General features: G+C 40.0%; 2 protein-coding genes across 2 annotated transcripts; one reads left to right on the top strand and one right to left on the bottom strand.

Annotated features, from left to right (window-relative positions):
* The first annotated feature begins 3,999 nt into the window (after positions 1–3,999).
* LOC308411107 (intercellular adhesion molecule 1-like) lies at positions 4,000–7,914 on the top strand. The gene is made up of 5 exons (XM_080904853.1): positions 4,000–4,139; positions 6,010–6,285; positions 6,382–6,699; positions 6,799–7,059; positions 7,142–7,914. Exons 1-5 carry the CDS (start codon positions 4,109–4,111, stop codon positions 7,237–7,239), a joined length of 984 nt encoding a protein of 327 aa, XP_080760979.1. The 5' UTR covers positions 4,000–4,108; the 3' UTR covers positions 7,240–7,914.
* A 126-nt stretch (positions 7,915–8,040) lies between these two features.
* eif3g (eukaryotic translation initiation factor 3, subunit G) lies at positions 8,041–12,401 on the bottom strand. The gene is made up of 10 exons (XM_080904854.1): positions 12,290–12,401; positions 12,161–12,207; positions 11,500–11,588; positions 10,078–10,137; positions 9,876–9,980; positions 9,563–9,758; positions 9,340–9,450; positions 8,645–8,781; positions 8,230–8,336; positions 8,041–8,144 (listed from the first exon to the last, which is right to left on the bottom strand). The coding sequence occupies exons 1-10, from the start codon at positions 12,310–12,312 to the stop codon at positions 8,129–8,131; spliced, it is 891 nt and encodes a 296-aa protein (XP_080760980.1). The 5' UTR covers positions 12,313–12,401; the 3' UTR covers positions 8,041–8,128.
* Positions 12,402–13,069: the final 668 nt, after the last annotated feature.

A 13,069-nucleotide genomic window follows, 5' to 3' on the forward strand; every position in this document is an offset into this window, starting at 1 on the left:
GTTTCATCTCCACCAGCAAAGCCTTCATTTGTGGAAAGTTTTGTTGGAGAGTAGAGTCTGTGGATTATTCTGGAACCAGTCCCATGATTTAGGTTAACTGGAAACTTGGTTTTGGATTTCGTTTCCCCACCCAGGAGAGGAGCAGCGATGGATTTTGGAAACCTTTTTGGATATCTCATTCATAAACTGATCTCTACTGTAGACTGAATTCATGATTTCTCTAGGTAACCCTCCAGACATGTGGATGAAACTGAATGTGACCTTGACAGAAATACCTTTTTTTTTTTAAATTCAGTAAAAGGACTAAATGTTACAATCCCTGATAGTACATTGCTTCAAATGGAGAAAGTCTTGAGAGATGCCTGTTATGAGGAAAGGCAGCCCAGAAACTTTACTAGCTGGACACATTTTTGTGTGCTCCAACTTCACAGGGTGTTTCAGTCTTTTATCCCAAGCTAATCTGCTATTTTTTACCTTCCTTGGTTACGTTTAGGGATTAGAGATCTGATCTAGATTATCATATTCAATTTGGGACATATCGTCAGCAGTGGACCTTGGATTCATCGGGTGAGCTGGAAGGGGGGCGCCTGATCTGGCTTCCCACACCTCCCTGTCTGATCAGGCTGTATGCTTTACCTCCCCACTGCCTTCCAGAAAAGGGAAGAAGAGCAGGAACATTTTTCCTTTTCTTTTTTCTCTTCCATTCCTCCTTTAGATTTCACTACCATGAGGTTAACTGCACGGCCCCCAGGAGGCCCTGAGACAGCTGTATCAGTCAAACAGCAAAGTTTCTAGTGTTAGGTTTTCTACCCCTTTGATGCCCTCTCCTGAGGCAGGCACACCACGGGTTGATCAATCCTGGGCATGTGTCTCATGGTTAGCTGACTGCTTTAGCTGCTCAAGTGATGTCAGCCCTCTTTAGCCACAGCCAAAGAGGGCTGACATCACTCTTTAGCCACAGCCAAAGAGGGCTGTCATCACTCTTTAGCCACAGCCAAAGAGGGCTGACATCACTCTTTAGCCACAGCCAAAGAGGGCTGACATCACTCTTTAGCCACAGCCAAAGAGGGCTGACATCACTCTTTAGCCACAGCCAAAGAGGGCTGACATCACTCTTTAGCCACAGCCAAAGAGGGCTGTCATCACTCTTTAGCCACAGCCAAAGAGGGCTGACATCACTCTTTAGCCACAGCCAAAGAGGGCTGACATCACTCTTTACCCACAGCTAAAGAGGGCTGACATCACTCTTTAGCCACAGCCAGTGACTGGTCCTCTCGGGAGCTAATTCTCTATGCTAATTCTCAATTCTGCCGTTGGGCCTGTCCTCTGATTCCAATCTCTCTAAGCAGTTTTGCTATTGTACTGGCAACAAAGCCTCTGCACCCCACTTCTACCGGGTGCACCTTGATCTTCCAGCCTCTGTCCTCTGCCTCAGCTGGCAAGTTGGCATACCGCAGCTTCTTACACTCAAAGGCTTCCTCCATTGCATCCTCCCACGGCACTGTCAGCTCAATGATGTAAACAAGTTTTTGGGAGTTGGACCAAAGGGCGAGGTCTGGTCGCAGAGTAGTTGTTACAATTTCTGTGGGAAAAAATGGCCTCTGAACCAAGTCCACTCTCATCTGCCAATCCCTGGCAACCTTCAGCGGGCTTAGGTCCGGGGTTGAAGGGCTAGTCCTTGGCTTGTCCCCCTCCCGGACAAATGCTGATGAGTACTGATGCTCCTCTTGGTTCGTGAAAGGTTGAGCGTTGATGGATTTCCTCTTGCACTCAACTTTCTTGGCTAGACACCTGAGGACCTGAGTCCTCTTTGAGTTCACTTTTATCACTCCATTTTGTTTTGTGTGTGAATACTCAGTACTGTAACCTTTTCAAGAACATCTTCTTTCAGTCTTTTGAAAACGAAAGCAGAACACGACAAACTCATTTTACGCGAGTTTGCAGTTGAAATATTATATCTCTACAAACCACATTGGACCTTTCTCTTGTCTTTAGGAGCCTCTGTGGTTTTATTTGTCAAACTAACAGGAAGATGTCTTTATTGAATGTTCACACTGCATGTAGTTTCTTAGAACTTTTGCTTGTGGAAACGATAGAGTGAGTCAACGCCCATGTCAATGTTCACTTCATGTATACCATGCTGCAGCTCTTTGTATAGGGGCAGTTTTTTCTGTGACTCAGAGCCAAAGGAAACAGCTTTTGGGGTCAGCTACACAAATTTCAAAACATCTGTTGAGGTCGATCTGCTTTATATTTAATTTTCTTGTGAAACTTGGTAAAAACATGATGCAGTTCTTCATCTTTTGTTTTGCAGTGATACGTAAGTATTTTTTCTCTTGAGCTTTTTACTTAAAGTTATCTCTATAGTATCTCTACAATGCTGTTGTGGAACTCATCTTCCAAAGAGCGCATTCATTTTACATAAGCTCCTTTTAAATAGATTCCTAACACTGAAAGTGCAAAGGCCCACATGGAGTTGCTCCATTAACCTTGCAGCTTTGAATGAGGTACAAATGATTAACATGAAAAATCTTCTGACCATAAAACCTTTCTATTTTTGAACAACAAAGCCTATTCATTGGATTTATATAAAGTGCACGGAGTCTCCATAAGAAAACAAAATTATTTTTTTGTTTTTTTTACATATGAAGTTGAATGCAACAAATTCAACCCCAAGAACAACAGTGGCCCCAAGATAAGCAACTGTACCAGATGCAGAACTGGAAAAAAAAGAAGGAACATTGCAATTTTTGAAATTAACATGAACTGTTTACACGTGTTGCTTAGGCTGCTGCCCCCGCGACCCGGCCCCGGACAAAGCGGATGAAGATGGATGGATGGATGGATGTTTACACGTTATTTGATGTGAATAACCAACAAACTGAACTGTTATTTACTAGTCACGATGGTATTTGTCAGAGATCTTATTTTCTTTAGAGAATGCCAAGATTTAATTGTTTCTCGTGATTAAATGATTTCTTTACGATTCCTAATATTTAGGGGAAGATCTGAATTTTTCCACATCTCCAAGGACAACCTGCCTCACGAGTACCAGTCTAAGGGGAAATTTGCATGAATGCATGCTCAGTGGATGGTTAGTCCAGTCATGCTTCAAAACTGAAAATAAAGAAAGAAAAAAGCATTATTTCATCAGCTTTCTTTAAGCATTTACAGTACGGTAGTTGTTTAGGAGTAACATTGTGAGTGTAAATGTATTTACAAATGCAACCCTTAATCAGATTTAATCTTAGCTTCTTCCCGTCTTCTACACAGAAGACTTTGTTTCAGTCATATGTCCTGACTCATTTTGCGTCACTGGTACATACTGCTGTCAAAACAGTCCCGTTTTCCCTCGTCTGAACTATCTTTGCAAAAATCCAACAGCCTCTTGTCCATTTCATCACCTGGATCTTTGCAGAAGTGATTGCGAAAGAGGATTTGACATTTTGAAGATGTTATTACATCAGACTGTAGCATCCTGTTTATTTGTTCATTCATTTGTTTGGTTGGCAACATGTTTTGATGCTGCGTTTTAAATATATCATGTTTAATATTGACGCTATGTGAAGTGAGGAGGGTTTATTGTAACACAGGGTTATTCGACTGAGCGTCTAACGGTCTTACAGGACGCACATGAAATGCGAAATAACAGAATCCACGCCCCCCCAACACATACACACTGCTTAAACCCAACTATTTCTTTAGTTTTCACCGAACACAAAGAGAAATCAATGAACTTGACTCGCTGTTCAAACACTTTCTTATTCTAAGTATGGTGTCACTCATGTGTTTAGATGCTCGGGCGGATTTATTTCGCAAAATCACAGCAAGTGCAAGACATTTTTATTGCGTGTAATATAACGTATGAACTACAACCTTCTGTGCAATACTTAGAATTTTGCTTGTGCAAACCAGAAAGTGAGGAAACTGTTAACTTCTTCAAAATAACTCTGCATTTTCCTCCACGGGCGTAGTCTTTCTGCGCCTGACGAAAGAAAACGAAAGGAAGAAACGCACGAGTGTGCGCACATTTAGAAAAAGCTGTTCAGGTGGATCTGCTTCGTTTTTAGTTTCCTTCTGAGGGTTTTGTACGCTTGGTAAAAACACTATGTTTTTCTTCATCTTTATTGCGTGGATAGGTAAGTGTATTTTTTTCTTTGCGCTCTTTACTTTGTTAAAGTTACCAAATTATAGTTTCAGAACGGAACCCATCTTTCGGATGAAGCGCGCTGTTTCTTTTACATCAACTCCGTTTTTAGGGTCTGAGCACTCAAAGTGCAAAGGTCCCGTTGGGATTGTTCCGTTTATTATCATTTTTTTGGTATATATACCAAAAAAATGATAATAAAAAAAAGCATGACGAGTCCCACAAACAACAAACTTTTAAATTTACATTGCGCACACGTGTCAGCAGCTGTGAGCATTATATGTAGGCCTGTTTTCGAAAAGTAGTCTACCTCCTATGTCCTTTTCCTAACAACACTTAAAGATGGTAATTCACAGTGACTTAGGGAAAAAAAGAGTTGTAGGCTGAGAATCTGGATTACCTGAAAGTCGTCTCCCAAACCCGAATTTATAGTCCCGCACGTGTCAGTCTGCGTATAGGGTTTCCGTTACGTCTGCGATGGAGAGGTCGGCACTACACAAATAGACAGAAAATATCATGTACAGATATATTATGAATATATTCACTTTTTAAATTATTAATATTGAAGCTTTTTTTTCTTTTTGATCAGGTTGGCGCAGTTGTTATTGGGCTAGCAGCACGTGGCAATTAAAAATCACAGTTTAGGTATTTGGAGTGACTATGGTTAAAGTATCCGTTCATTTTACTTGGATCCTGATTTTAATCCTTAAATCAACTTATTTCCTTACCACGTTAATTACACCTTTCTGTATCTCATGCGGTCAAGTGAGCCCTCACTTGCGAAGGTAGCCGTCCTGTCACTACAAGGGCTTGTTACTAGGTGTTGCTGGTACTGTTCACTGTGCAGCTAATATTAGCTGCACAGTGAACATGTGTCAGATTTTCCTGCATCTATTTTTTTTTCTCTCGCTCATCTTTTCAGCTCCACATTTTCGCCACTGTTTCCGCACTAAACACTGCTCCACACGTTGCGCAAGTGCAAAGCAAAAGTATTGGAGGGCTAGCTCTGGGTATGTCTAGGAGATTTGAATTGGGCAATACAGTTGGCCCATCGGCGCAAAAGTGCGTCGCCCAACAGGAAAATGCCCGGTATGCCAGTTCACCAGTCCATCTCTGGAAGACACTGTGCGCTCAAAGATTTCTTTTCAACTCAGACAGCTCTGTATAGCCGGAACTGACTCTTGTGACAGCAGGTGTAGCAACAAAGCAAACGGAAATACGCTGTTAAATTATCTACTCAGTTAAAAGGAATTATATTCTGACAGCATTTGCAATAGAGGATGTTAAGGTGACACAAAGTTGTGGTCAGAAATTTCATTCTTATGGTGACACATCTGAATAACTTGTATTTATGTACAATTTCTTGAACTGGTGATCTTGGAATCGGCAATTGTTTGAAAATGTCTCATTAAGCTTCTAGAGTGGCCTTCCCAAAGCCCAAAGAACATCTAGTGAACCCACTACAACCTGAATAAGACTTGTAAAGCTACTACTCTTGTTAGTATTTGTCAGAGATTTTCTATAGAGAGTGCCCATTGAAACTGAAGTAAATTCAATCATTCAATTATTAGCAGTAACCTCACCAAGTTTAGTGGGTGGGTGGGAGATCTCAAACTGAAACAAATCTTGAAGAGTCTGCAACAGTGATCCCAGATAATGTTAGTTATATAATTTAGTGTGGCTTTATTCATCACTTTGGACATTGAGTATCCTCCTCAAGGCTTTTCCAACTGTAAATTTTGCTGCTCCAGGTCTGTTAGCCACGGTTCACAGTGAAACATTACCAGCATATGCACATTTGATAGTATTTTTCTTTACTATTTGATGATACGCCTAACTTAAGCTTTCCTGTATCGTTTTAGGAAAGCCTGTGAGCACTTCCTGTCCGTTAGAAATAAGCCCTCCTAGTGTTGTGGTAAGGTATCAAGGCTCCTTTTCAGCTAACTGCACCTCACTATCTAACCAGACCGATGGAATGGGATGGGAGTCTCCATATGGAGGAGTGGACCTTACCAAGGGTGTCACTTCTCTTCTCTTAAGAATTGACTCTGTGCCAGTGTGGGAGATAGAGCCAATGTGTTATGTGAATTTCCGTGATGGTGATCAGTGTACAAAAGTGTTACCAGTCACTGTTTATAGTGAGTAGCCTTAACTTTGTCTCACACTTTTCAAGTATGTCATTAGTACTTAATAACTGGGTAAAATTAATTCATTTGATTTTTTTTTTATTTCAGAAATGCCAGACAGTGTGTCTCTGAAGAATTTAAGTGCAGTGGTGGAAGGCCAACAGTTTGCCATACAGTGTGACATTGTTAATGTTGCACCAGCAAGAAATCTCTCTGTGCTTTGGCACAAAGGAAATAAGATCTTGTCTTCTCAGACATTTGATGAGTCCAGTCCGTCTCCCGTCAGTGAGTCATCTGTCCTCACTCTGACTGCTCATAGAGATGATGATGGAGCTGAGATCTGGTGTGAAGCAAAACTAAACCTGTGGCCAGAGGAACAACGTCCTCTTCCAGTGCGTTCAGAGGCGCATATTCTGACTGTACTCTGTGAGTTTTTAAATCTTAATGTAATCAAAAAAATATTTCTCTTTGTATTTTCATTTTCAAGTTTTTCTGTGTGCAATTTGATTTCACATATGTCCTCAGACCAACCAACCTTTATCAGTGCTTCAAATGAGACTCTGGACTTGCCAGCTGGTAAAAACATTTTAAGTTGCAATGCAACAGGAAACCCTTTGCCATCATACCACTGGCAATTCCCACAAGCAGCACAAGAGACGTACAAGGATCAGGATGTGAATTATCCTATTTTGACTGGACCATTTGAGTTTCCAGGGGTCTATACTTGCACCGCCTCAAACTCCCAGGGTACTGTGACTAAATACTTCACAGTCAACAAACCTCCAGGTAAGTTCTCATCAGTTAATTCAGTACATTTCCCATCTTGTTATATTTTATCATCTATGATTTTTTTTTAATTCTTCTTTAGGTATTGGTCCCGGGGCCATTGCTGCAATTGCAATTGCTGCAATTGTTTTTGCTATTATCTGTACTTTGGGAGTGATTCATCGCAAATGCAAAAGATAAGAGAATGTATTTTCAAAGCCAAAAGATTTGGTCTGTGCCATGTTTGAATCCTCAAAGTTTTTTAGCTACATTCTTAAATGTATTAAAAACACGAGGACTGGTAAAGCTCAAATAGCATGTTTTGTTTTAGCAATTTGTATCCATACATTTTTTTTATGGAAACATGATTGTACTTATCGACTGTAACGTCTGTATTTTTTTCTTCTTTCGATGTTTTAGTGTTTTACTTTTTTGACACCATAATTAGTTAATAAGGCCTATCTTTTCAAATGCAGGCTTCATTTGTCAAGCTCACTGTGATTCACTGTGTAGTGCTAATATAAAGAAAAGTTGGGACAAAAATTGCATCAACATAAACCTTTCAAGTATTTGACCGCTTAAAATCCCTGTCAGTATTAGTATGTCCTCACTAATGCACGCTACAGTTTTTAGATATAATCTCCTGAAAACAAGATTAGTAACTTTTTGCAGCATTGCTCACTTGCCACATGTTGTCTTTTGTCAATTTATTTTTGATCTGAAATCCAGTTTTACAAGTGTGCACACATTAAATCAAAAATAAAGTTGATAATAAGTGTCATGATGGTCATTATCTCTGTCTAATCGTTTAGGTCTTGTAAAGCCAGCTAACACTTTTGCCAATTATGATTTTGTGAAGAGCTTCATTCCTCTTTTCTGTTCACGTCTCCAAATCAAGAAAATCAATGTAGTGTTTGTCTGATGTCGAAGACGTAAAGGTTTAATTCAGGATAAAAGCCTAGACAGAAAATGCATTAAAGAAAAGAAATAATGACAAAGACATTTACAACTACTCTCTTTATTACGGTAACAGCCATATTTTACCATGACAATAAAATATGGAATCTTCCTGGGATTTACACTGAATTCCTCAGTTGTTTGACGGTCTGCAAAGAGAGTGAAATTTAGTCAGCGACAAGATTATACAACATTATGACAAGTACATTGACAAAACTGACAGACTGAACTTACTTGGCCCATTCAACATTGAGAATAAGATGATCATATCCAAATCCTGACACTCCTGCGATGGCTCTTGCTGCATCCTCCCGACGGTGGAAACTGATAAAGGCAAATCCCTGTTGGAAACAGGATGAGATTACTGAACCATGCTCAGTTTCAGTTCAATGTCAACAGTTTTTTAAAAAAGGAAAAGAAAACGCACCCACACTCAGCAGCTGATACTTAAAAAAATATATACAAAAACGACAACAATAAAGACAAGCACTCAATTTTCACTTTCACTGGAACACTTGACGGACAACATGTTTTTGTATTTTCTTATGAACAGAAAACTAAACACTGTAGTCAATTTACCAGCTACACCGTCTTGTTAAGAAATTGTTGCTGACACTTTCTTAAATCAAATGTTCGCTTTATAACTGACCTTCGACTGTCCCGTGTTCTTGTCCTTGGCCAAATAGATCCTTGAGATTGAGCCAAATGGTCTGAAGAGCTCCTGCAGGTCTGTCTCACGGGTGTCCTCAGACAGGTTGGTGACACGAATGGTAGCATTGTCATCAGCTGTCAAAAACAAACAGTGTTTCTATTGAACAATACTTGAGGCTGTGCAGGCATTATCAACCATAATACCACTACTATAACACCATCCACTGGTTTCTAAAGATCTGTTTTGAAGCCCTGAAGTTTAGCATTTCCACTGTTGCCATCTCGGTTGCAAAAACTGGACGCAATTTGGGAGGCTGGGTGTGACTGTAACACTGCAAGCTCAGTGTAATGTCTTTTTGACTGACAACTCATTAGCCATTGAGCATGCAATTTCATCTTCCTTTTTGAAACATAGCATTACTAAGACTTCCAAAAAAGTGAAAAAAAATAAGTGAGAGCCCATAAACTAAGAAAGCCTTTCCCTCTAAACTTCTATAGGACTGGAAGTCTTTTTGAAACCCTGCATTTCTATCGCCATCTGGTGGCAACACAATAGAAAGCCACCAGATGGCTGCATTGCTGCACTGGCTTCATTTTTCTGACCTGGAAGTTACATCCATGTTTTATAATGCCTATGGCAATTTCTCAAAGAATAACAGGTGTGAATAGTATAAGCAGACAATGTGCACCCACCTCTGCGGTTAGGCTGCATGGACTCCCCTCTTCTGGTGCCTCCATCCCTCAGGCTCGGAGGAACATACTTCCCGGTCTTGCTCTGTGCAGGCTGTGCAGGCTCTGGCTCCGCTGGTGAAAGGAAAAGCATGCAACATTAGTCATGATAACTTTAGGAACACCAAACCGCAACAGAACATCTGACAGCAAAAATTTGACTATATGAATGGTATGTTCATGATACCTGAACCAGCAGGCTTATCCTTGTCTCCAGTAGAAAGCCCGAGCTGTTCAGCCAGCTCCTTCTGCATTGGGCCCAGGGTGTCCTTGTATGGACAGCGTGTAGTCCAGTGATCACCTTTGCAAATACGACAAGACACGATCTTCTGTCCTTTCAGTTTGTTCATCGGATCTTCATCCTGGTCTTGGGCATTTAAGTCCTACAAAATGAAAAAGATACATCAAGTAAAAAGGCAAAGCTACACCATAGTTAACTTTTTTTTTTTTTTATTAGAACAGTAAACAAAAGCAGCAACACAAAAAAGCAAGACTCTCACCTCTTTGCTGGAGATGAAAGTCATGAAGACATCATCACTGACGGTAGTGGTGGCAACATTAGGACCTGGTGCATCATACTCAGAGTTACCAAATTTCTTCCAGTTCTGAAATGAGTGCGGGATAATGTTTGACACAGAGTTTACTATTTTGCTCATGGATAAAGTGGAAAAAGGTTTACTTTTATTTAATTTAAAGACAGACCTTTCTTCTGGCAACAGCTTTTGAGGCTTTCCTTGTCTCAATCTTAAAGGTTCGCACAATCTAGAGGACAAAGAAACAAAATCAACAACATATAAATCAATATTAATATTAATTAATAATATTACAAACAAGTTTCTTTGTATACAGCAAGTGCAAATATTTAAGAAGGTTATGTTAAAAGGACTGGTTCTCATTTAGCAGTCATCTACTCTATTCAGGCTTTATGCAACATGTCTCATTCACCAATTAACAAAAGCATTTTTTCTACCTTGCTTTCTATCTAACATTAACACTTCAATGAAAGCATCAGGTTCAGTGTCTCGCCCAAGTATAGTTTGGCATGCAGACTGGAGCAGCAAGGAACCGAACAACCAACCTTCCAGTTAGTAGATGACCTGCTTTACCGCAGCCACTAATGCGCCTCTAATAAAATCTATACAAATCTTGAAAAATGCAGTCTTACTCGAAGCTTTCAGATGAAACTATGACCTCTAGAGGGCATCTGGTATCAATAAAAGAAATATTAAAAACCATTTAATGACTACATCTGTAACTTTGCTGTATAACATGTCAATTGAGAAGTTTGTAAATTTAGAATCTAGTAGATGGAAAACAAGAATGGGTTTTACTCTGTATCTATGTTTTAAATGTGCCTGTAATTGCTTTTTAACATATATTACTCATAGCTTATGAAGTTCTAATGCTCAAAATAAATTGTACAACCCATCATGTGCCACAGGGTTTCAGAGGTGCAGCCCAGGGTTGACCATGGACACCACAGACTAAAGCCTGATAACCTTACACAATCGATGATAAACCTTATCACACTCCGTTACAGAACTGCAGTTGTATCAGTAACAGAAGAAGAAGAAGAAAGTGTGTACATTATTGTACTTTATTGAGCCCCGTGGGGAAATTGCTCTCTGCATTTAACCCATTCACTCAGTGAAGCAGTGGGCAGCCATTGGGCGCCCGGGGAGCAGTGTGTAGGGACGGTACCTTGCTCAGGGGTACCTCAGGGTAGCTGTTAAGGGGAATCGAACCCCCGACCTTCCGATCATGGGGCAACCACTCTACCTACTGAGCTATCCCTGCCCCTAAACAACCGTTTTTCCTGCACTTTTTTGTGCAGCCATTTTTTTCATGCTCCTCCAGAGCCCTGTTTTAGACTGCAATTACTACATGGGCGACACCCATGCTTAGCAAAGGATCAATGAGTGGGAGAAAAAACTACTTGTCCTACAGCACTACAGACAGTATCTATATCTCCTTAACAAAAGTAATGCAATCACTGCATCCATTCTTATAACTCTATTGGTCTACAAATGCAATGATAGATGCATTTTTAACCATTTAAATATAATGAAGATAAGACTTTGTATAATGAGTCTTGTAAAAACGACATAATAAACGTTTTATTACCTTGTACTTCTTTCCATCATCATCTATTTTATATTCCGTGACAGTTTTAATATTTCCTTTGATGGTCTCCTTGGGGGATGGCAGTGTGCCTGTGAAGAAAACATTCAGTTTAGTCCTTGAAACTGCTAGAAAAACGATTGTTTTTCACGCCCCGTTTCTGAAGAGCTTCGCTTCCCACGTATTCAATCAAACTCTCAATGAAAGCACCATCAAGGCTCATCTTTTGATCAAATATCCAGTTCTGAATTAGATTTCACACTCGGGTGTTCTTATTTGCAATAAGACACTTATTGACTTTTGATTACCCGTGGCGCTGAAACCCTACTTCTAACACAGCTGTGTTGCTAGCGTAGCCTGCTAGCTGATAGCTGCACTCATGTTAGTACTGAGAGACCCTGCTTACGTCACTGTTACAGGCCTCAGCATATATCGGTAACTCTTTTCATCAATAAATCGTCCATCCATGTCAGTCACACGAATATATCACTCCAGCTTTTGCATAATTAGACAACCCAAATGTCTCAGGTAAACACATTTTTAGCTCTACGTTTACGCCTAACAACCACGTGGAAGTGGAAACCGCCTAGCCGGCCTCCGTCTTGAGTCACTGGACTACAGCAGATGTGTTAGCATTAGCTAAAGCTGATAATAGGCTCTTTACCTTCATCTCCTTCCTCCTCAACTTGATCAGCCCAGCTGGGCTTGGAGCTGAAAGACAGATGCGAAAATGCCACGTTATTTTGAGCTCAATAAAGACTTCACAGTATGAAATGAAACAAACAGAACTTACTCGTCGTATTCACTCGACGGCATCCTCACTGCTAGCTTCACTTTAGGACCGGAGCAGTATGAGTCGAGCGGCGTCGCTACTGTACGCACTTCCTACCACTTCACAATAAAAGTATAGTGTAATCCCTTTTTTTTTTTTGCTTCAAAATAAGAGCGCAGAACTCATTGTCTAAAACCAAACCAAATTAAACATCGGGGTTGATAATAATCTGGAAAATTCTACGCAAATGTAAAATTAAGTTTTTAACAGAAAGCAATATCTGAGATCTTAGGGGTTTAAAAACAAACAAACAAAGACACGAACATGCAATTTACATGAACATGAAATTTAATTTAAAAAGTTTTTTTAAGAGCAACAATAACAACGATTTTTATTTTTCAATTCGACCAACTACATTTTTAAAGGGACTTCTACTACACAAAACTAGATTAGTGAAAATTAAATAATATTCTGGATTCTTTCAAACCTTCCTCACATGTTTGATAGTGGAAAAGAAGCACATTCAAGAGCAAATTTTGGGGCATTAGAAAACCTTTATTTCTAGCAGTATTCTTCAAAGCACTGTTGGTCTGCATTCAAGTCAAGGAACATAAGGTATTTCTGGAGATTGCACCTTTACAAATCCTTTGGACAGAGGTTGCACCACTGCAGCCTGTCTCACTCAAGTGGTAGATGTCTGTAGATGATGGTCGGTCAACTTTAGAAGCTGGCATGTTGACTTGATTTAACATGTTGTCAATTGTAGTAAAGCATTTTAAAAGAAGTTGGTTTCTTGTCCAA

This window comes from Rhamphochromis sp. 'chilingali', assembly GCF_963969265.1.
Source record: "Rhamphochromis sp. 'chilingali' genome assembly, chromosome: 15".
Lineage (NCBI taxonomy): Eukaryota > Metazoa > Chordata > Actinopteri > Cichliformes > Cichlidae > Rhamphochromis > Rhamphochromis sp. 'chilingali'.

Excerpts from the sequence above, each read along its gene's own strand:
- eif3g (XM_080904854.1), bottom strand. The coding sequence starts at position 12,312 with ATGCCGTCGAGTGAATACGACGA. Across the intron at positions 12,208-12,289 it reads CCGTCGAGTGAATACGACGA|CTCCAAGCCCAGCTGGGCTG; the intron begins GTAAGTTCTGTT and ends TCTGTCTTTCAG. Across the intron at positions 8,337-8,644 it reads AGAACACGGGACAGTCGAAG|GGATTTGCCTTTATCAGTTT; the intron begins GTCAGTTATAAA and ends TGTTTCCAACAG.
- LOC308411107 (XM_080904853.1), top strand. The coding sequence starts at position 4,109 with ATGTTTTTCTTCATCTTTATTGCGTGGATAG. Across the intron at positions 4,140-6,009 it reads CATCTTTATTGCGTGGATAG|GAAAGCCTGTGAGCACTTCC; the intron begins GTAAGTGTATTT and ends GTATCGTTTTAG. Across the intron at positions 6,700-6,798 it reads GCATATTCTGACTGTACTCT|ACCAACCAACCTTTATCAGT; the intron begins GTGAGTTTTTAA and ends ATATGTCCTCAG.